The 23,011-nt window shown below is 48.3% G+C and overlaps 1 protein-coding gene across 5 annotated transcripts in view; it reads right to left on the reverse strand.

Moving 5' to 3' along the window:
• Nucleotides 1–23,011, reverse strand: part of Arnt2 (aryl hydrocarbon receptor nuclear translocator 2) — a 142,580-nt gene that overhangs the window by 67,935 nt on the left and 51,634 nt on the right. For all 5 annotated transcript variants that reach the window (XM_038313596.1, XM_038313597.1, XM_038313598.1 and 2 more), the window contains one exon: nucleotides 19,931–20,144. In XM_038313596.1, the coding sequence (XP_038169524.1) occupies nucleotides 19,931–20,144 (214 nt within the window). The remainder of the gene's footprint in view (nucleotides 1–19,930; nucleotides 20,145–23,011) is intronic.

The raw sequence follows: 23,011 nt of genomic DNA on the forward strand, positions 1-23,011 counted from the left end.
ATGAATACTATCCTAGTTAGTGTCAGCTGTCAAGATGACACAGCCTAGAGTCTTCTGAAGGAGTCTCAAGGGAAGGATTAGCCAGACTGGATTATCTGTAAGCGATTATCTTGACTGGGGATAGATGTGGAAGAGCCCAACCCCACTGTGGGCATCACCATCCCTAGGCTATATAAGAAAGCTGAGCATGAGCCAGAGAGCGAGCGAGCTAGGAAGTCACATTCTCTAGCAGCTCTAAGTAGCCTATGAAAGCTAAGTTCCTGACTTCTCAGCAACCAGGAGGCACCAGGAGGCACCAGGAAGCACCGCTCCTAGCACCTCGGGTTCTTGCCTGGAGTTCCTGCCCTGGCTTCCCTCAGTGATGGGTTATAACCTGGGAATTGCAAGTTGAAATACACCCTTTCTCTCCTAAGCTGATTTTGGTAGTAGTGTCTGATCACAGCAACAGAAAGCAAACTAGAAAAAGCATGGAGAAGGACATTTAGAAGTCGGCCTTGGAGAAAAAAAAAAATCTTACCGCTCACAGACCAGAAACTGTGGGAGCACAGAGGGAAAGGGAAAGAGACGAATTCTCTGTAGCTTCCTATTGTGACTATGGTCTGAGCAGTGCAGTTCCCCATTGCCTGATACTGATATTCTCAACAATCCCTCCTTGCTTTATTTCCCATGAAGAAACTGAAGTCCAGACATACTTAATAACTCAAGAAAGATGGTTCCACGGCTGAGGAGTAGGGAGTTGGGCTACTAACCACACAGCCCAACCCCTCCATCAGCACTTCATGCCCCATGGCTGAAGATAAAGTACCTATCTGCTGGGACCATTTGGAGCTCTGGCCTCGAGCAGCTCTTCCCTGCTAGAGATCTTTACTTTCCTTCTGATTTGAGTTATTAAAGGCTGTGTCAAAGTTGTTTACCAGCTCTGCTTCTCCAGCACGTGTTGCCTTGGCCTTGAGGATCAGAGGATAAGGTTTTCACCTGTTGGCCCACTTGACTGTGTTGGGTATATAAGCCTCCAGGGTGCTATTGAAGAGAGGGCTTCTTACCAGTGACTTAGAGGGCCGTGTCTCTGTCTCTCTGTCTGTGTATGTTTCAACCTCTAGCCCGAAACTCGCGAACTGTATGGTAGAGCATAGAGCGCAGACAGGCGTTGTGTGCTGCACCCATCACACCGAGGCAGATGGACAGTGAGGGGGATAGGAAGTCAGCCATCTTCAGGGACCTGCAGCTAAACCATGCTTGTTGAAGAATCAGAGACCCAGACTCGGGAAATCTGGCTCTGGTTTGGTTTGGCAGTTCTTCCTGTGTATTTGTTTATTGCATTTTTATTTTTTCCTTTTGACTTAACAGAGTCATTTGGGTGACTCTAGTCTGTCTCAGCAGTTCCTAGAAGAGTGGGGTCAGGGAGGTGGAGGTTTACACGTCCATCTGCGCGGAGTTCTAGAAAGAACAGTTCTCTCAAAACTGGAAGCAGTCCAGGCTTTTGGTTATTTTACTGGCAGTTAGATTTCATTATCAAAACATGGTACTGTGAGCAACAGATAACCCACCCAGTCACCCTGGGCAAGGTGGAAGCAAAGGAAAAATCCAAGTCAGAAAGGATGCTAAGCAGCTCAGGCAGCCTCTCTTGGCTCTCAAGCCTGTCTGCTCGTAGACAGGGCTTTGGTTTATTTGTAGGGACAGAGGGCATTGCTTATAAAAGCTCCTAAAAGCTAAGTATGCCATCAGTGCAGTACCTGCTCCCGGGAGGGAAGAGAATGCAGCTGGACTTGATCACTGAGGGTTCAAGTTCATGTGAGTTCAGTTCAGCAGGGGTGTGTGGGGGGGAGGGGTGGCTAACACTCATAAGCAGTTAGAAAGCGCCAGTCTTCCACAGAAATGTTTTCTGTGGCCCAGATGGAGCTGTTGGCTGTACCTGATATTCTTTTGGCCTGTAACTCCTTGCAGGCCAGCACTCATTAGGAACCGGAGGATCAGCTTGCAGCAGACATGTAGAGAACACGATGCTGAAATCCTAAGAAGTGAGACAGCCTCTCCTTTCTCCTTCTCTGAGATCCTTGCTCTGGAAGAAGGGCCCTTCTTTATCGTGTCCTTACCAACACACCCAAAGCTTATCGGCTCTCAAACACTGCTCTCAACCTTAGGCTCCCTAGTGAGGACCTCAGAATCAAAAGTAGATTGAGCTGCGCTTGTGCTTGGTGAAGCATGCACTTCTACCCATTCAGTTTCTTGGCAGGATTTGGTTCTGCGCAGCTGTGGACTAAGGTGCTTATTTCCTTGCTGGCTGTTGGCTGAGGTCACTCTGGAGCTACCCACAGATCCTATCGGCAGTACCCAAGTTGGAATTTTAGGGGCTTCTGCATGGTATTCGACAGTACTGCTACTTGGGTGAATGGCTTGCCTCCTTTCCTAGATTAAAAACGCAGATAACTGGGGGCGGGGGAAGCAGGTTTGTGTCCCTGGGACGAGGCCCCTCATCACTGTAGGCTTCTAATAGCTCTATCTGGAAACACAGCCATATCTTTGGGAGGCTACACGGCCACACCTGGACGACCACCGAATCACAATTCCTAACGTGCTCCTGTGGGTGCCCATTTGCCTTTGTGTTCCCATTTTTCTAAGGGACTTTTTAAGACTTAAGACTCCAGCCTCTGAGGACAGGTCTTCAACCCTCTTCTTCCCTGCTCAGCGGAAGTTCTGAGCAGCATATAAAAGCTAAGCTCCTGACTTTTAACGACCACAAGACACCAAACATGGGTCCTTTGTGATATGTGGGTCACCAAGCCCTAGATGCAGCTCCCTTAGCCTGGCTTTGTGTGGTAATCCAAACAGGAAAGATCACAGCACCCAGAGAATGACAGGTTATGTACCATATATCCCGTTGGCCCTTTCATGTTGGGACCATTTGGAATCCTGCCTCCAGCTGCTCTTCCCTGCTAGAGATCTTTACTTTCCTTCTGATTTAAGTTATTAAAGGCTGTGTCAAAGTTGTTTACCAGCTCTGCTTCACGAGCACGTGTTGCCTTGGCCTTGAGGATCAGAGGATAAGGTTTTCACCTGTTGGCCCACCTGACTGTGTTGGGTATATAAGCCTCCATGGTGCTATTGGAGAGGGCTTCTTGCCAGTGACTAGAGGTCCGTGTCTCTGTCTCTCTGTGTGTTTCAATCTCTAGCCCCTTGCCTGAAGCTCACAAACTGTATGGTAGTGCATAGAGCACAGACAGGCGTTGTGCACGGCATGTTCAGAATGATTTTCCCACTGAACAGGGTAACCAGCCGCTTCACATCCCCATGCATGCTCTCCTCCTCTGATGGACCTGACCCTCCCTAAGCCAGGAGCCCAAACAAACCCTTCTTCCTTTGAGTTGCTTTTATCAGGTATTTTCCCTGATGAGATGAGAAAATCAAGTCATAAGAAATTAAGGCGGTTGTGATTGCATGCCTTTAATTCCAGCACTCAGAAGGCAGGGGCAGGTGGATCTGAGTTCAAGGCCAGCCTGGTCTACAGAGTAAGCTCCAGGACAGCCAGAGAAACACTATCTTGGGGAATTAAAACGGGTGGGGGATGATGTAGTTAAGCTTTCTGGAAGGTTACGCACACTGCTTCCCTTCTGTTTCACCCCCTTCCTCTGTCTCCCCCTCTCCTCCCCCTGGTCCACACAGGCCTGTGCTTCTGACAGCCCCATTCATACCTTCATATTGTCAACAAGAGATTGCTTTCAAAGGCCAGAGCACATGACCAGAGTAAAGCTTCTACTTTCTCAGAACTTCCCGGGAAAATTAGGACAAACTGCTCTTCAACACACATCGATAAGGTCGATTTTAGAAGCGTAACTCTAACTCACGCATTCATAGCCAATACTAGCCATCTAATACTTGGAGAAACAAGCACACGCCATTTGGAGACATGAGTGCCCTGACCAGTGGGAAAACAAGCTAGAGGAAATGTCTGCTGGGGAGAAGGGAAGACTAGCCACGGTCCCCGCCACTCAGCAGAGCAACGCACCGCCATGGTTCACAGGTGGAACTGTCCACATTCCGAGCAGGTTGTGGAAAACCACGCCCCATCCCTCTCTCGCTTTGCTGAACACGGGCTGTGGTGCTGGGATTTAGCCTCAGTCTGTGAGGGTAACAAAAGGGCTCTGGTGATACCGATGGGGACTGGCAAACAGTCCCTGATGGGCCCCTGTCCCACTGACACTCAGGGGCTTGCCCGCCAAGCTGTCAGGTTTGGCTTATTGGCCCTCTGTCCCCCACCTTCCCACTGGTGAAGGCGCTAATGAGGTGTTAATTAGCAAGGGGCAGGTAGTAGACGGTAAAACAGGGCAGTGGCAGTCTGCAGGGAGCATCAGAGAGCAATCCCCCCATAAACAAAGGACAAAGGTTGGGGGGACGTCTCTACTATGGGGCAGAGAGCACCAAGGGAACAGACCATGCCACCTCTACCACGGCAGCAGCTGGGCCCCTCGACTCTCGGGAGAAGTCCAAAACTCTTTCCTGCATTTGAATTCCAATCATAATATGAAATCACAGGGCGCCTCCCGCTGCAGCCTGCTGCTCTGCTCTTCCTTAAGGGAGTCATCACTCACAGCCCCCCACGGCTGGCACCTCTGCTGTTTAATCTGCAGACAAGAGTACAAATCCCTCGTCTTGTTTAGAGCATGTCGGAGTGTGATTTAGAGAAATAAATTCCTCTTGGGGAATCATGCTACAAAAATGCCAGAAATGTGAGCCTTGAGGGTTTTCATTTCAAGGGTAAATGATTGTCCATCCCGGGCTGAAGACAGTCCGGCGTGATGGACAGCAGGAGGCCGGAATGCTACAGCCAGCGGTTGAAAAAGGCAACTTCAGGTTTGGACTCTTTTCCTTCACAAATTGCTAATGAAATGACTAAAAAAAAAGTTCCAGGAAATTCTAGACTCGGGAAGAACAGTGGGAGGCAATTAGATCAGACACTGAAGAATTTATGCAAAACAAAAAACCAAAACCCAACAATAATAACAAAAACAGTGTACCGGGATGGACAACTGTTCACACAGTGTGGGTCAGCTGCCTGTCACTGTAGCAAATACGCCAGAGTTCATCAACTTAAAAGATGAGGTTATTCGAGGCCATCATTTTGGAGTTGCTTTTGGTCCTGTGGTGAGGCAGCCCATCGTCACAGGGGGGTGCATGTGGAAGAAACACGCTCACTTGGTGGCTAGCAGGAGAAAAAGAGGGCCTGCTTTCCCCCATCTTCATTCGTGTGTCCTTAATGATCTGAAGACTTCCCACTACGCCCCCACTCTTAAGGTTCTACCAGTTTCCCACAGTGCAACAGTAGGCCTCTAAGGGACGTTTGTAATCTGAACTCATACAGCATTTATACTGTATTGGATTTAATAAGCCATCTAGGGGTGATGTCAGGTCCATAGGAGGATGAATGTAGGCTACACACGACCATAGACCTCTATGTAGGGCATCTGAGTATCCCCACTGCAATCCCTAACTGACTTCAGAGGACCCCAAGTGACTGTATGAAGGAATAGCCTGCAAGGAAGGAAGCAAAGGAGTCTAACAGAATGGGCCACTCTCCAAGCAGGAGATGGAGAACGGGGAGTCAGAAAGCAGAGGCCTGGGGGTCCAGGGCTCAAGGCAGAGGGGCCAGATGACCTGCCAAGGTGAAGAGGAAAGGTTCTTGTAGTTGCTTCCAAGGGCAGGGCTTCAGTGAGAGGAGAGTTCCTGCAAATGACCAGGAGCAAAGTATACATCTGCCTGGTGTTGAAGCCCCTGGATGCCTGCTCCCAGATTTTAAAAAATGTTAATATTGCTAAATAATAGAAACTTAGGTTAAATGAATAGGGGAAGAGGGAAGATTCAGTATAGGAGAGAAAGGAAATGAATGGGGCATGTGTGTCAGGAAGTGGATCTACTCTCCCTTTTGAGGCCATCAAACTCCATCAAACAACCTCTCAAGTATCCGTGAGGCATAAGGGACAGGGAAAGACTTGGAAGAAGCCAAAGACCGATTCTCCCAACTTCAGCCATCAAGGATAAACAGAAGGCAGAAGATCTGAGACACGACACACTTATGTAACTGATGTGCCTGCAAAGGTGGTCCAGGGAGGGAGGATGGGCCCCAGCCCATGGGGCTGCAACTGAACAGCAGATGCCAAAGAATGCCCTGTTTAAAGCCTGCCTGGAGGATTTAAGGAAAAGTATTCATGGGGTCACCTTGCAAAGCGCCCCTAATAGTACATAAATATTAGTTCTTATTCTTAGATTTCAGAACCACATTTCCAACCCAGCACCTGGAACAGCCGCTATCGATAAAAAATTCAGACCCTTCTAGGGACTGCGTCTTGCATTATGAGTAAATCTTAAATGCAAAATGGTTCTCCGGGACCAGCACTAGTTGGCCTTTAACCGCATCCCACCCACGGCAGCCTTCCCTCCTCAGACTCACTAACCCCACAGCCAGAGCCTGTGAATTGTGAATCTCCAGGCCAACAGAGTCTCAGATCTGAGTCATCTCCCCTCCACAGCCTCCAACACAGGAGCTGGGGCCCCGTTCCTGTCTTCCCACTTTCCTCTGAGGACACAGAGCCTTTCCAATCTGGTTTCCCAAAGGAGCCATCTGTCCATGTCCTAGCCACACTGGGGGTTCTACTGTGGATGATGACCGTGTCTGTTTCATGTCTGGCTACATTCTCCATTTCCATCAGAGACATGTATTTAATAATTTGTGGAAGAAAAGACAGAGTGGCCTACAATAAAGAGGCCTTCCTCACTTACGAAAAGCAGGAACTTAAGTTTCAGGGACCAGACTTAGTCCTAAGCCAAAATGTTGAGAGTCCCAAGAGGAGTGGGGACTAAGAGCCCCATGACTTAATTTCCAGACTTAGCACACCTGACACTCGCTCTGTCAGACTATCCTGAGCAAACCTCAGCCGCTCTAGTGGTCCAATAGCCTTGGGGCTCACCACCTTTGCCTTGGGGCTTCCTTACTTTGAAGGACTCTTCAGATGGCTCACAGAGGCTCCCCTAGGCCTCTTGTCCCAGGAGAACAGGAGAGTCTTTCCCCCACTTGTTCCGGGCTCCCCCTGCATCTTCTGTCCTAGAAATCTCTTGGCCTGACAGTTTCTCCTCTCAAAGTCTGTGGTCAGAGACTGTTTAGGATAGCATGGGTCATGGAATATTATTTTAACTAGGCAAAGATGTGCTACATTTGTTTATGCTGCAGAATATTAACTGTGCAAAGGTGTGGTACTTTTGTTTCTGCCACCTTTAATTATGTAAAGATGTGTTGCCTCTGTTTCACCTTGCCTGCCCACGGCACCTGACTGGTCTAATAAAAAAGCTGACCGGACAATAGCTAGGCAGAGAAAGGACAGGGTAGGGCTGGCAGGCAGAGAGAATAAACAGGAGGAAAAATCTGGGCCTGCGAGGAGAACAAGAGGAGGAGAGAGGAACTAGAGAAGAGGAGAAAGAGGAAAGAGGGACACACCTGGGATAAGAAGCCAAGCAACCACGGGGCAGCCCGACGAGAGAAGCAGTGAAAGGAAGATGTACGGAAGGAAAGAAAAGAAAAAAGCCCCGAGGCAAAATCAGATTAGAGAGAAACAGTTAACTAAGTTAAAAGAGCTAGCCAGAAATGAGCCTAATCTTGGCCGAGCATTCATGACTAATAAAAGTCTCCATGTCACTTTTGGGAGCTGGTTGGTGGCCCAAAAGAAAAAAGCCCTAGTATAACAGATGGGACAATTATGTGCAATTTATACTCCTGAGCCCCGTTCCTACAGACCAGACCTCTCCTAAAGACCTTTCCCTTTCTCCCTCAATATTTAGTGTTCATATAACTGAGCTTGTGTGTCTAGGCAACTCCACCAAATACAAAGGTACATGGGGGGAAAAGGGTGGTGGCTGAGGAATGGTAGGAACAGCCTGAGCACCATCCTCACAACACACTGAGGAGAAAATAGAGGCTCCAGGAGAATCCTAACCTTGGCCAAGGTCACCCAGAAGGCAGGGGTGAAACCTAGATTTCTAGAACACAATTTGTCTCTGTGGCCCGGCCATTACCTCACTGATGGCCTGGAAGCCTACAGCTCTCCCAACCAATACAAGCTGTGCCGTTTGAGAGAGTGGAGAGAGGGACAGAGTCATGGACCACAGTACTCAGCATGCTGAGTGCAAGCATACGGTTCTCAGGTAGAAATGGCTCTCTCCTGAGGCCACTGACTTTACTGCTACCTACATTCACAGCCACGTGGCCCTATGGCAGGCAAGTCAGAGGCAGAGATATGAACGACAGGCGGGGTTGGTCCCCACAACCTCACTATGTAGAGCTCTCGTGATTCTCAGGCCGCAGAACACGTGCACTGGGTCAAGGTTAAAGAACGACGTTGTAAATAGCTCACTGGGGAGTAATTTATGTCATCACTCGAAGGGGAAAACTGCAAGCCATCCATGCATCTTTCCATTGGACCAATGCCTAAGCACGCAACTGGCAGAGGAGGCTTTTTGTCCGGGTGGAAGCAAAGAATTTACAAAAATAAAGGGAAAACTGGATGCAGATGCTTTCTTCAATTAGCATCCACCGAAAAGGCAGCGAAGAGCAAGGACCGAACTTGTGCGTGAATTTCCACTCAACTGTTTGCCTTGGGTCATGCCACCTCTTGGGGAGATGTGTGTCATTCTGTGGTGAAGCTGGAGAGGACTATTTTAATTTTTTCAAGCATGCGGGGGTTTTGCAATCAAGCTATTTTTAACTGAAGGCTTCGCAAAGTCTGACCATCACGTGAGGTTTTTACCAAGATCTAAATCACAGCACCAGGAAGCAATGATTCAGTGTGTCTCAAAATGTTCCAAACAACTCAAAATAATTATCTTCCTAAAAACAATACTATTCCTGGGCTATTTTTGTCATAGTTTCCCTTTTTATTTTTTGGAGGGGCCAGGGTGAGGATGGACTGTGGACTCCCTGGTTCAGTATCAAAGCTGAGATGAAAGATACTTGGTTAAGAAATGGAGATGGGCAGAGTGTTTAAAGTGTGATGCTGAGTGGTCTCCATCACGCTACGCATCTTTATCATTCTGCCTGTCGGTGGAGGAAAATCAAAAGCAGCCTTTTCATCCTTCTCAAATGTTCCCTCCTAGGCATAGGGCAGATTAGACTGTACTTTACTTGTGGTCTCTTCAATTCTTTTGCTGTTGTTCCCAGACATCGTTTTAGGATGTGGCAGTGCTTAACCTCTGGTTCGTGTTGGAGCCACAGACTTGCTTTTAAAAATACAGATTTTGGGACTGGAGTGGAGGTTAAGTGGTTAAGAACACTTACTGCTCTTGCAGAGGACCTGGGCTCAGATCCCAGCACTGGCGTGGTGTCTCACATCCGTCTATAATTGCAGCTTCAGGGGATCTAAGTCCCTCTTCTGTCCCCAGAGGCACCAGGCATGCATGTATCTAGATGTGCTTCTTCCAATGCAGACCGATCAATGGGGGAGGTCTGATCCAAGGCAGGGGGCAGAGGGAAGCTGGTTAGGACTCACATGTCAGGTAGTGAATTGAGCCAGAACAAAGGAAGGCTAACGAAGAGAGACAGAAACTCAGAATTCAGGCAGATATGAAACATGAGCAAGAATCATGACAAGGTAGACTGGCTGCTTGGCTCTGACAGGGCCTGGATTCCAGCCCTAGCAGATCTGAGTAGGGTAGGTAGGAACATCCTGCTCTTTATCTCATCTAGCAAAGACTTGAACTCGCTGCAGTTAAATCGTTTGGCTGGAAAGCAATGAAGAGGGATCGAGTGAGAAACAGCAGAGGGATCGGGGAGCATGGGTCACTCGACATCATGTCCCCAGCTGAATCTTAAAATTTTGATACTATTGACTCACAAGGCAGGGTGGGTCATAGTTACAACATTTACAGCCCTCAATATGCTCATTTCTGAGCAGGTCACATTGCAGCAGTTGAAGTAGACAAAGACACTAGGTTGAGTCTAGGGGACCATCATTAACCTCAAACTCACCACCGGAAAGGGATAAGTTCTATGACTGGATTCAACAAGAGCTCAGGGACATTAACGGGGGTTTCCAACTCCATCTATGGCCAAACTTCCTTCTGGTAGAAACAATTTATCCATGAGCACATAGGACAACTCAAAGTTGACAAGGGTCATCCTATTTGGTTACAGAAAGAACTAGAGCCATTGTGTCTACTCCTCTGATTGTTTTTATTTGCTTGTTTTTGTTTTTCAAGCTAGGGTCTTTCTGTATAGTCCTAGTTGTCCTGGAATTTGCTCTGTAGACCAGGCTGGCCTTGAATTCAGATTCACCAGCCTCGCTGATTGGTTTCTATGCCTATTATTCTCTTGGATATGACCACTTCCTTCTATCTCCACTTTGTTCCCTGGACTTTGATTTAAAGTTGTACTCCCCAAATGCACATCCTTACAGAATCTGTGGGCCTTCTTTGAAAATAAGGTCTTTTCGGATATAATGAGGTCACACTGGATGAAGGCGGGTGTTTGTCCAATATAACTGGTGTCCTGATAAGAGGTGACTTTAGACACCGAGACACCAAGTAACGAGGGAAACACAGAACAAGAGGCATCTACAAGAAGAGGCAGGAGGGAGACTTAGAACAGATTTTCAGCCTGATTCCACAGAAGGAACCAGTTCAGTTTCACAGTAGGGTTGCAGAATTCTGGTCCCTAGAGCTGTAAGAAAAGTTCCGTTGTTTAAGCTGTCCCAGATTGTGGCTACTCATTATAGCAGCCAGTGGAAAACAGCACCACCTAGCCCCAGCCTGCATCATCTCTCTTACCTAGACGGCTTCCACACCTGCATGGGCTGATTCCTTCCATCTTCTGAGACAACCCCCACATCCTCCCAAGATGAAAACCTCTGTATCCTCCTGAGATGAACTCTGTCTTCTCATGTCCATCCTCCACGCTGTGGCCACAGTGAACTTTTCACATATAAAGGGACACAGGGTCCCTTTGGCTGGAAACGCTTCAACTCAAACACTCTGGGAAAAAGAACCACCCCTGCTCCACTGACAACCTTACCTGGTTCACCCTTGCCAGCTCTTACCAAGCAGCACTTGCTCACCCCACAGCCTTCTCCAACCTGATTAGACAGGTCCAATGCCACATCACTGGCTTTCATTGCCCTTTAGGACTTTGTCCTATGTCCCACCATGTTACACGAACTAAACATGCTCTTTCTCTGGTGCCTGTTCTCCCCTAAGCTGTAAAAAGTCCACGAGAGCCTGGCTACTTTGGTTTAATTCGTTACCATACCCCCAGCACTTAGCATGGTATCTTGATAAAGTTGGTACTTGATGGAAGACTGAATGAACGGAACTAAGAGGATGAGAAGTCCGGCTTTTCTCCCTGTACTCCTCCCAGGCCTGTGCTGACAAGACACTTTCAGGGGACAAGAAATTAAGCAGGGTAAGCCAGGGACATTTGGAAGGCCACCCATCTGCATTAGTGGCTCACTGTCATTCTCAATTTTTAAGAAATGAAGGAAATACCAGTTTCCAAACAACCATTACGGCTGTCCCACCAATCAGCTCTGGATTGGTCCTTAGGGGATCTGTATCTACAGATGAGGAAGTGTGTCTGAGTTTTCAAGGTAAAGATTCATGGGTTGCAAATGTCACTAGGGCCAGCTAACCAAGAGCAGGACCCCCCACCTCCCCTAACTGCCTCTCCATGTTCCCATGACTCCTCCTCATCTCCTCTTTGGTCCTGTGCCCGAGCCCCCACTGGATCATCTCGTGGGACTTTTGGCAGCATGCTAGGAAAACGGCTCAGCTGGAGTCTGCAGCGTGTGCAGAAACACTGCCCCGGCTTCTTCATTTGTTGTGACACCGCCACAGTAATGAACCCGGGCAGCTCAGGCTGGAGCTCTGTCCGGATTCATGAAATAGCTTTCAAAATAAAATAGGAGCGAAAAACAAACAGTTCCGGGGACATCAGCATGCGATGTATTCACGAAGCCAAACAAGGCAGGTTGTGTAAATATTTAGCAACGAGAAGGAACTGAACCTGCTCCAGAGAAACATCTGGGATGGAAAGCACTGTGGTTTTCAGCGGGAGTGTCTGCGTGAAGAGACAGAGCACCTCGCTGTGTGTGCTGGGCTCTATGCTGATGTGTGCTCACTGCGCGCCTCTGACAGCCCAGCTCCGAACACTTTCTCTGCAGCTTACGTGTGTTTACTACATAGCTGGGCAATTTCCAACGGCCTCACTCAAGTGCGCACGCTTTTCTAACTATTAAGATGTTACATTTCTCCTTCAAACAACAGAAACTCAATAACAGTGTTAATAGTTGAGATAAAATCCAGAATTGTTTTTTTTTTTTTCTTCTGTGTTACCTAATATGGCAAGAAATGGCCTGCTGAGTGTGTTTAGGGTTTCAGGGTTTGGCATGAATCCAAAGACTAAGCTGGGGCATTCCAAAGAAAATAAACGATGTATTTGAAAATATGGTTTTCATGAAGTTACCTTCATGACTGACAGTTGGAAATACACCATCTTCTTCCTGAACTGTGATACCACAGGGTAGACTGCATAGTTCACAGAACTCCTGTGGGACCAATTATCTGCCTCACATTCTTCCCCTACAGGACCCAAGCGGCATGGCTCAGTTCCACATAATCTGTCTTTGCCCTCTCTTGTGAAGTGTGACCAAGGGAGCCCAGCTGCCTTGGGTGGGCTGAGATGGAACGGGGACAACGGCTACTATTTTCCCAGGCCCACTCATTCCATGACCACCCTGTCTCAGGCTGCTTTTTGGAAAGTACCTGCCTTGTACTCCGAGGGTGGCAGTGTGGGTATCCCTGAAGTTCCCTCCTCTTCTATCTCACAGTGAGGCAGGTTGCTGATGAAAACTACACCCTCCCCCCGAAGTCCTGGCCGCATCCTCAAAGAGCTGGGCTAACAAGAGGACCTGTGCAAGTTGCCAGGGCGGACCATTACCTCATACCAAGTATGCATGCAAAGGCTGCTCCTGACCCTAGCTACAAGCACCCTGTTATGGCTCTTCACTAAACCCTTCAGTTTCCTTCTGAATGGTATTGATGTTAGTTTAGTGTAAGTGGTGTTCAAACCAGAGAACTACAGAGTGAGCGGCTTTGGCGGGGGGGGGGGGAATCTGCCTTCATCAGTGAAGATCCCTCATGGATTAATCTATCACTGCCTCAAAAATCTGAGTAGACAATCAGGGGAGTGTAGAACTATGGAAGGTAGAGACTAGCTGGGGAGTGTCATTGCAAGAACACTGTGGAAAAACATATCTTGTCCCTGGCTGCTGCCTGTCCTCCCCCATCTCTCCCTCTCTTTCTGCTTCCTGGCCACTCCAAGGTGGCAGTCTCTGTCACATGATAGATCTGCCTTAGTCTCAAAGCAATGGATCCAGCCAGTCACAGGCTAAACCCCTTGAAACTATGGGCTGGACCCCCAAACCCATGAGCCAGAATATGCCCTCCCCCCCTTTTGCTGTGCAAGAGTCTTATGAAAATGCAGACTCTGGAGTCAGCAGGCCTGTGAGGGGTCCATGTTTCAAGCAGCTCCTAGAAGATTCAGATGCTGATAGACCACAGAACACTCTATATTCTCACCAAGATTGACCTGACCAGTATGATAAATGTGAACAGAGTTCCATAATAAGAAACTTGAAGAAATCTTCTATCTCCCCTACCCTTCCAAGGTGGAACTTAAACAGGTCAAAAAGCCTAACAAAATCAAGAATGAAGACCCAATCAGAGGAATTAAAAAAAAAGTTTCAAGATGGCACCACTAAGTTGTTACATCTCAAAGTTCAGAGTGCATCTCAAGGACTTGGGGACATGGTTAGACAGACAGACAGACCGCTTCATCCTAGCTTCTGATTTAGTTGGGTGCAGGGTGAGCTGAGATTCTCATTTCCAGCAGGTTCGAAACCTGATGTTCACATAGCTGACGGGGAACCACTGCTGGAGAGGACCTCTGAGGGCAAGGAGGTGAGACACCCAGACTGTCTGCTCTAATCCCACAACTCTGACACTTCCCACCTCCCGTGTGCCCCTGAGCCTTCAGTGCTATGTATGCCCGGCCCTGGACTGCTCCGATTGCTGGTGCTGCAGAGATACTGGCAGCAATCTCTATGCTCAGGACTGAAGTGACGTAGAGGGGAAGGCAATCTTGGCCTCTGTGCCTCAAGTCATCACCTGGGCCAGGCCCTCTCGCCAAACCCTGGGTGTGAGGGTATCTGCCAGTTCTCTTCAAGGGATGGAAGCTGGTGTAGTATGTGTGGTTAGTCTCAACGGTGGGTAAAAAGTGCCATAGAAATGTAAGTGGAGCCGGGCGGTGGTGGTGCACGCCTTTAATCCCAGCACTCGGGAGGCAGAGACGGGCACGGGCGGATCTCTGAGTTCAAGACCAGCCTGGTCTACAAGAGCTAGTTCCAGGACAGGCTCTAAAACTACAGTGAAACCCTGTCTCAAAAAACCAAAAAAAAAAAAAAAAAAAAGAAATGTAAGTGGATTAATTATAGGTATTAGTATTTTCACTGTTAGGGTTGAATGAGAAAATGAAAGTCACAAGCATCCAGAGGTCCCACAAGTGTCTTCTCTTCCAGACAGGCAGAGAGACTCTTGAGTGTAGGTGGCATCTTGAAGCTCTCATGGAAAATGCCCTATGAGAGGCTGTGAGCACAGTTGGCTGGAAATGGCTCCCTGGTGGCGGGCTCTTGGAGAAGCTATCTGTGCCCAGACCAGAGCCTGGCCAAGTACTGTGATCCAAGAGTCAAAGCATCCCTGGACTTCAGCAAAGCTCGAAGGGAGATAGGAAAAGCTTAATCACAGCTGATTGGGATGAGTGACTCACATACTGGGGCTTTCCAGCTAAAACCTTGGGGACCACCCCAGCTTGGGTTCTCCCCAAATTATCACAAAGAATCCAGGCTGCAACAGTTGGGAAATGGGGCTGATCCACAAACAGAAGCGGGGGAAGGAAAGGTAGGAAGGAAAGGAAGGGGAAAAGGGAGGAAGGAGGGAAAAGGGAAGGAAAGAAGGAAGAAAAGGAAAGAAGGGAGGAAAGGAAGAAAAGGGAGGGAAGAAGGAAGGGAAAGAAAAAAGGAGGGAGGGAGGAAGTTTACCTGTTTCAACCACTTCTACCACTGATCAGTTTTTTTTCAAAGTTATTCCCTATACTGACTCAAAATGCTGACCTGATTACCTGAATGCAGGAATATTTTGCAAATCCCTTAGTACAAGGCAATGCAGGGGACATGGGCCAAATGGATTTCCTCTTGAAATGCCCACAGATTAACCTTTCCCACATCCTCTTTCTGGCTGGAGAACCAAAACCTCCCAGTGAGGTGCTGGGGTCAGTGGCGAAGCGCCTCCTGTTTCTGCTCACCAGGATCAAGGTTTTCCAGAGTTCAACTACCAGAAGACAGAGAATTGGCTCCATCCCTCCAGGTCTCCTGGGTGTCTCTGCTGCCCCCTGCTTGCTTTCTGAACCTAGAGCTTGGGCATATCCAGTTACAGGCATATGCCTGTTGTCACCTGGAATGCCCTTGGCGTTTCCACACCCTACCGCCCCCATCCCCACTGAGAGTGACTACTCAGATCACTCAGAGCTCCAGTGGCTATTTCTACAGGCCCCTTCCCCACAAGGCACTACTTGCTTTCAACAACACTCCCTCCACCATCAGAATCTCCTTACACACCACTCGCTGCTCGGCATCCTTCCTTCCTCAGAAGTTACTTCAGCTCAGGAGTCCAAGTGCCATGGATGGAGAGGTAACCTCAACCTGGCTCTGAGGCTCCTTAGCCCTCAGGGATGGATCAGAGCATGACAGAGCAAAGGGGTTGAACAGAGCTAAGAAAGACAAGCTTAGAATGCTCACAGAGACTTTGGCAGAAATCATCCTGCCGGTTATATACTGCACAGCCAGAGGTCCCAAACGCAGAGCTGAGTGTAAGTGTGTGAGGCTACTTGAAAAGCCCCACATATGAAACAAAGAAAAGCTGGGGCTGGAAAAGAGACTCAAGGTCAATTCATATCAGATAGTTTTGCTGCATAAAAAGCTACTGTGGATACTTGGATGAGTTAGCACTGAACCATGGCTCCTAAGGGGGATGTTCACGGTTAGCTTCCGGCAAGCCCTGGCTCATGTTTCTGTCAGGCAGTCAGTGCAGAGCCTGGTTTTATGAGGAGGTCTATTTAAAAAACGCATCGCCATTCAGTGGATACTGCCAGTCGATGAACACGACGCTCAGAATGGCCAACACTGCAGCTAGCGCCTGGATACGGGCTGTTGGACGCGCCCCTCCTTCCTCCACAGGGCCACTGCTACCTTGGAGCGGTGGTGACAGTTCTTCAGCACAGCCCTGGCCTGTTTTAGTCCCTCTCCTCCTACAATTTTCTAACCAGTGGACTAGGTCCTACTTGGAAACCTTAGATGAGAGAATAAAATCACGGCGGGGAATGAGCCTTGGGAATCTCCTGTGCTGGGGGGATAAGAAGAACGAAGATCAAAGAAGAAAGGAACTTCCAGGATCACTAAGAAAAGATCAGAGCAAAAATAAGTCTCCCAACTCCCTCTCCATGGCTATGTCTACATTCGACATTGCCCTTGCTGTCTGAGGGTGCCATTGTTGTCTCTCGGTAGTACGGCAGTCCGGCACTCATTCACGGAGAGAGCAGATCGCTGCAGTGGCTCACACTACTGCTGTGCTTCCCAGGATCTTCTTACCACCCTGGTCACACCTGGCCAGCTATGGAAAGATTTAGCTCAACAAAGAGCCCCACTGTCCCTTCTTGATCCCACGCCTCTGTGCAAGAGGTCCCTGGGCCAACAGGGCAGGCTGTACACCCGGCTCTGGCTCCCCTCTTTGTCCCTTCTTGCACTGTGCACACACAGCATCTTCTCCCCCCCCCCCCACACACACACCCCGGCTACCTTCAGTATAGATAGTGCTACAGGCCCAATGAATGGGACATCTACTTTCTAGGAGAGAGGGAGGGTCAGAGGAGGGAGACCCCCCTTAGCAGAGTAGTCTAGGTAAGTTGTCTCTATCCCAGCAGCCCTTACCTAACTCCCTGACCCTGCACCCTTAACTTCCTCAAGGAGCCATGTTTACTTATTTCTGACTTCAAACCATAGAGGATCAGGGGACAGAAGGATTTTGAGACCCTTGTCCAATAATCAAAAGTATCAATGCCCCTTAAGAGTTTTTAAATGAAAAACTTATATTAAATGTACACTTTGGATGTTCAATAATCAACTTCTAGCCTCTCTTGGGCACCAGTGAACCCCACACCTGTCAGCATGCAGCCCTTCTGCAAGGAGCCCTTTTAGGCTGTCTCCCCCAGATCAACAGTTTTGTGTGCATCCTGGAAGAATCCAATTCACTGTGATCTCTAAGGAAAAAAATTCTGTGCCTCTTATACCCCAAGGATCAGGACCCACATTTCCAACTCCTTCTTTGCAAGAAGTACCTGGCCAGAAAAAGCTCAGAGTTCCAACTGTCCACAGCTCACCCGGGAGTTCTCTGGCATCTTGGGGGACTATTTACGCTGTACCAGCTCTGGTTACTGTCACTTATTGTTCACACTATCTCCAAGATCATGTTTACTCAGCCAGATGCATGAAGACTTCACACAGAAATGTCCACGAGCCTCTGAGGAGCCAGTTAGCAACACCCTGGAACCGAAACTGCCCTGTGCATGGCCACCACTTCCCTGTCATCTGCCCCAGCTAGGTCTCCTTGAAGGGTTTGAAGAAGCCACATCCTGTGGCCAAATACAGAAAGGCAGGGAGGGGGGGAACGAAGGAGACCAGCTCTTTCCAGAGGAGGTGATTTCAAGTTTAAAACCAACACTTCCTAGCTGACCTCACGGTTCCCAAGTGTTGAACGTTATGTTCTATGTAGTATGACCAGCCTAGCGAGGGAGCAATAGTGTCTAAGGCTGAGCTTGCCTGGTTCTTTTACAGGCATACAGAGATGGCTAAGACACAAACTCTGTCCCCACGTGAAATCACTCCCCACTAATCACCAGCACTGAGAAAATGACCAGCGACCCTCAGAAACAGCTCAACTCCTACCAGACTGGATTTGACTCTAAGGATTATGGGTGGAATTGTGAGCCTCCCTCAAAAATTTGTAGGTTGAGGACTTAACTCCCAGAACCTCACAATATGACTGTTTTTGGAGTAGGGCCTTTAAAGAGGTAATTAAGGTAAAGATAGCTGATAGGGACTGGTGTCCTTCAAGAGCAGGGGAAATATCAGGAATACACACAGGAGAAAGGTCATGTAAGATTCAAAGGGAAGCTTCTGGAAACTAACGAGAGGTCTCAAGAGACACAGCCCTGCTTGATACTATGATCCTGGATAAAATGAACTAAATGCTTGACTGCATCTTCCCTGGTTGCTATCCTAATCCCCAAGGTCATGAAGACAGAACTTTGTGACTGTGCCATCCTTCCTATCCTGTGAGGACACAGCTAGAAGGTCCCAGAAAGTGGCCCATCACCAGGCACACTTACAGCTTGGTTTTAGACTTCGTAATCTCTAAAACTATGAGACTATGTATTGACAGAGATTTAGTGTGAGGGTACACACACACATATCTTTCATTTTTATGTGTGTGGATATGTCAATGTGAGATCGGTTGTCTGCAAAGGCCAGAAAAGGGTCCTGGAACCCTGGGGTTGGTTACAGGCAGTTGTAAGCTACCCAGTGTGAGTGCTGGGAACTGAACTCGGGTCCTCTGGAGCAGCAGCAAGAGATCTTAGCCAATGAGCCATCTCTCCAGCTCCATGGATAGATTTAAAGCTAGCGGCTCACAGTGCTTTGTTGCAGATGAAGTGGACTAGGAGGTTGAAATTCCAGTCTCCACACCGTGAGAGAAAGTCAGTTCCTGCAGTTTGAGTTACCCAGTCTGTGACAAAGGTCACAGGAACTTAGGCTGACCACAGTGAGCAAGCAGTGGCTCACTTATTCACTAGGCACAAAACATCAAATTCAGCATTGCATTAGACATGAACGTGAGTACCCCAGCAGCGTACAGTGCAGTCAGGGAGGAATACAGCACAGATGCATGCTATAGAGAAGGCCAATTTGACTGATACGTTTGGCAACAATCCGAGAAAAGAAAATAGGAGTTTTGTGTTTGCTTACCCATGAGAAATAGCAGATGAATACAGACAACTGCGCCTGGCTGAAGCCAGCCACACAGAAGGCCACATCACTCACACTCCAGACCTCTACCAGTACCGTCAGGTCACCCAGAGTCATCTGTATTTGGTGGTAGAACCCTCCATCTGATGTCACATGACTGTCACTGCAGCATTCCACGAGAACACACAAATGACAACCTCCTGAGACTTGTTTCCCCAACCAAAAATCATTTTCCAGGCCAAGAACCATGCTTAATATTTGTGACCTTCCATTTGTCACCTAAAGCCATGCTGGTTTAGTAGATTCCCACTTTTATCCACTATGGAGTGTTTTACTTCCAATCCACTTCCCCCAGTGAATTCTACACATCAGATTGCATGTGTTTGTATACAGAAGTGATTTTGAAGAACATGTCTTGTTATGTTATGGCAGACTTAGATGTTTCGATAAGGAACTGTATTTCAGGTGGCTAAGGCCTGGGTTGTAAGTAATGGTATCATACTGATATATAGAGATCCTATGGGTCTCACTAACGTAGCAAGAACACCTCCTACTGGCCGCATGCACTAATTACAGGAAAAATTTTGAAAACCAAAAAAATAAGTGACTCTAAAAATTTGAAGGTACTGTGACTGAAGCCCTTACACAAACTTAATAAAATGTATCACCTCACCTTTAGGCTATTTTGTAACTTCCAGCTTTCTAATGTGTTTATGGGATAAACAACTTTCAAGGTCAAATGGCCACCCCCACACAAAAGCTACCCTTACCTGTCATGGAGTTTTCGGAAGTGCACAGCTGCTCTCTCAGCTTCTCCACGTCATCGGGGTGTACCTGTTCATAGAGGGTGCTCCCAAACCACTCTGACTGTGGCTGGTTCAGAACAGGAGTGACAGAATCAGACACGTAGATTACTCTTCCTGTCTCAGCTGCCACCACAAACAGAAATCCATCAGCAGCTTCAAGAATAAGATGCTTCAGTTCCTGGGGAGCAAAGGTCATGGTCAGCAAGTGTACTGACAGATCCCGGTCAATTATCTTCTCATAACTAGCAACCTCAACTTCTTTTGTGCAGCTACTTATTCTGGTGTGTGCATGGCTGTGTCAATGAATGTCATTTCACCTGGCTAGCTTATTTTCTAGAGAAAGACTCAAAACTTGCACCATCCCTAAAACACACTGTCTTCTCTTAGTGACTGGGGGAGATCTCTAGCATGGAGAGCTGAGAGACCAGGCAATGATGATCAGGAGGGGCTGAGCTGCCGGTTCCCTGAGGTACTTTCCTCATGTACTGAAACTGCAGCCAGCCATGACACTGCCGGAGGGCCCAGCACCCAGTGTACAGCACAAAGAATGGCAGGAGGAAAGGAGAATGAGATGGGGAGAAGAGAGAAACAGGCCACGAGTCTTCCTACTGTGTGGGGACACTGCACTCTTGTTCCCGAAGCCCTGCTGTCACCCCAGGGGGCCACAAATGGGGTAAAATCAACTTTGCTAAACCTAGACAACCACGCCTAAAGGCAGCTCGGTGGTAACTATCCATAGCCTGTCACATCAAGCTAAATAAAGAACCTAGGTTCCTGGCCTGCAGGAGGTGTGGAGCTTAACCCTACACTAGAGTCTGTTCCCACCACTCCAACTTTCTCATACACCATACAGGCCCCCAACGAACAAAATCATCCTTTGGGATCCAGCAGTAAGTCAGCATTCCTCACCTCAAATGTTTAAATACAACCTCACGAGGAATGGTTACCACCTGATATCAGGGTCAGCTGAGAGGAAGCAAAGCATGGAATCTGGAACATCTGGTCAATCAGAGTGACCCTAGTGGCCAAGAAGGGTCCAAGAGCCCAAGTCCCTAGAAGACTTTAACTTTTGGAGACACAGTCTAGGAACTCTGTGGCTTGTGTGCAGTCACTGGCTTGGGATCGACTCAAATGCACTCAGCCCTGGGATACCAAGGTGGATGCTGACAGTGCAAACATTTTCCAACCCAACGCTCACTCTGTCAATTTCCCATGTGCACGTCTGCTTCCTGTGTCTCTTAGATGCTTCCGCAGTTCTAAGAACATCAGCGTTCTCATCCACCCTGTCAGGAAGATCTTCCCAACAGGAAGATCCTTTAAAAATAAAAAATGGACTAAGACGCCTCGGGAAGGGGGAGAATTCTGTCACCGGATGAGGCTGTGTGGCTTTGTTTACGCATGCAGGTTTTAACCCAGTTTGCAAAGACAACAAGGATCTAAGGATCTGATGGGATGGAGCCACCCCCACCCATCTCTTCCCATCCTCTCCTCTGAGGATCAGCATCTCATGACTCCTACGCGGCCTTTCCTCCTTCCCCCGGGAAGACAGTATGGGTTTTGGGAGTAAGAATTCCATCCATTCCCTTCCACTTCGCTTTACAACTCTGGCGTGATACTTATTGGCTCGGGCTTCTTGATAGTTCATCAAGTTTACTTTCAGTAAAATTTTTGGAGGTTTAATGAGCTTCTGGTGTGTGCAGGGCTTCGCAGTAAGTGTTTACAGGGCTCTGTAAGTGGATGTGTGACCGAGAGAGTGGCACGGAGAGGGCACATGAGTGCATGGTTGCCTCTCTCTGCCATCCCCTGTAGCTGCAGAGAGTCCTTTTTGTAAGGATTAAACATATTTGGAGAAACTCTCTGTACTGACCCTAGTGCTAGTGGTACTTAAATGAACTTCCAGCAAGTCATGTCTGTCTGCTCATCATTCCTTATAGCAACATCCCCCCCATGCTAAGCAGTCTACACGGGGATGCCTTCCCTGTTACATCCACAGAGCTGGGGGGGGGGGGACTAGCATGGTTTTCATCTTTATAGAGATGGGAATGAGAATGGAAGCTTGTACCTGGGCCACCACGCTCCACACCTCTAAGACCAAATATGGCCACTACCTTCTTCCTGAAACCCTCAATGCAAGGGCTCAAGGGAACCATGGGGGGGGGGATTTCAAAGGGGTTGGAGTAGGTGAAGTATCTGCCACCAAAACACCTGCACCGAACAGAGGACAATGGCATCGGGTTATCGTCCTCGTTCCTCTAAACCTGTGGCCACTGTGGACAGATGCTCTGTGCCACACAGCTAATAGTCCCTCACGCCTTCTCTACCCCTCCCTCTGTACACACTGTGCACCCCTTAAAAGTCCCCTGCTGACTTCCTTCGTGCCCATTCTGTGGCTCCTTCACAGCCTCTGTCCTGAGCACAGTTCCTGGTGCAGCCCAGTCGCTTCCACTCGGTTTCATTTGATCCTTGCTTTCTGCCGTGTTAAACAGTCCATTACTCAAGATGCCACCCACAGAACACTTCGCACTTCCAGATGAACACTCCCAACAACCGCGTAATCTCACCTCTTTCTATGGAATCCATTGGCTCATTTACCTCAGGAAAGTTATGGAAACTAGAAAGTCAAAGCTTCGTGTATGGCTAGACAAGTCAGCTAAGGCTTTCAGCACTAGCTGACACTCGCTGTGACCACCGCGTGAAGGATAAGGACTTGGAACACAAGCCACCTGGCTCATGTATATCCATTTACTAATGCTATCTTGCTATTTCATGCATTTCTTCCCCCCCCCCCCAGTTAGCGTGGTAGAAAAAACATGGCGTAAGGGAACCCTAGTAGAGCAAGCAGGTCTTCAGGTCCTTCTCTAAGATCCTGGGAAATTCCAGCTTTGACTTCTTCACCTCTCAAACGGTGATGAAGAACTGTGGCTTGCTGGCTAAACTCAATGGGCAGCACAGAAAGAGGGACTCGGACCGGGACCACGAAAGCCTGCCAGTGCTGGCTGTGATGGCCCTGTGGCTTTCATGGCATGACGGTGCTCTCGTTACCCT

The sequence above is a fragment of the Arvicola amphibius genome, chromosome 12, assembly GCF_903992535.2.
Source record: "Arvicola amphibius chromosome 12, mArvAmp1.2, whole genome shotgun sequence".
NCBI classification, from domain to species: Eukaryota; Metazoa; Chordata; class Mammalia; order Rodentia; family Cricetidae; genus Arvicola; species Arvicola amphibius.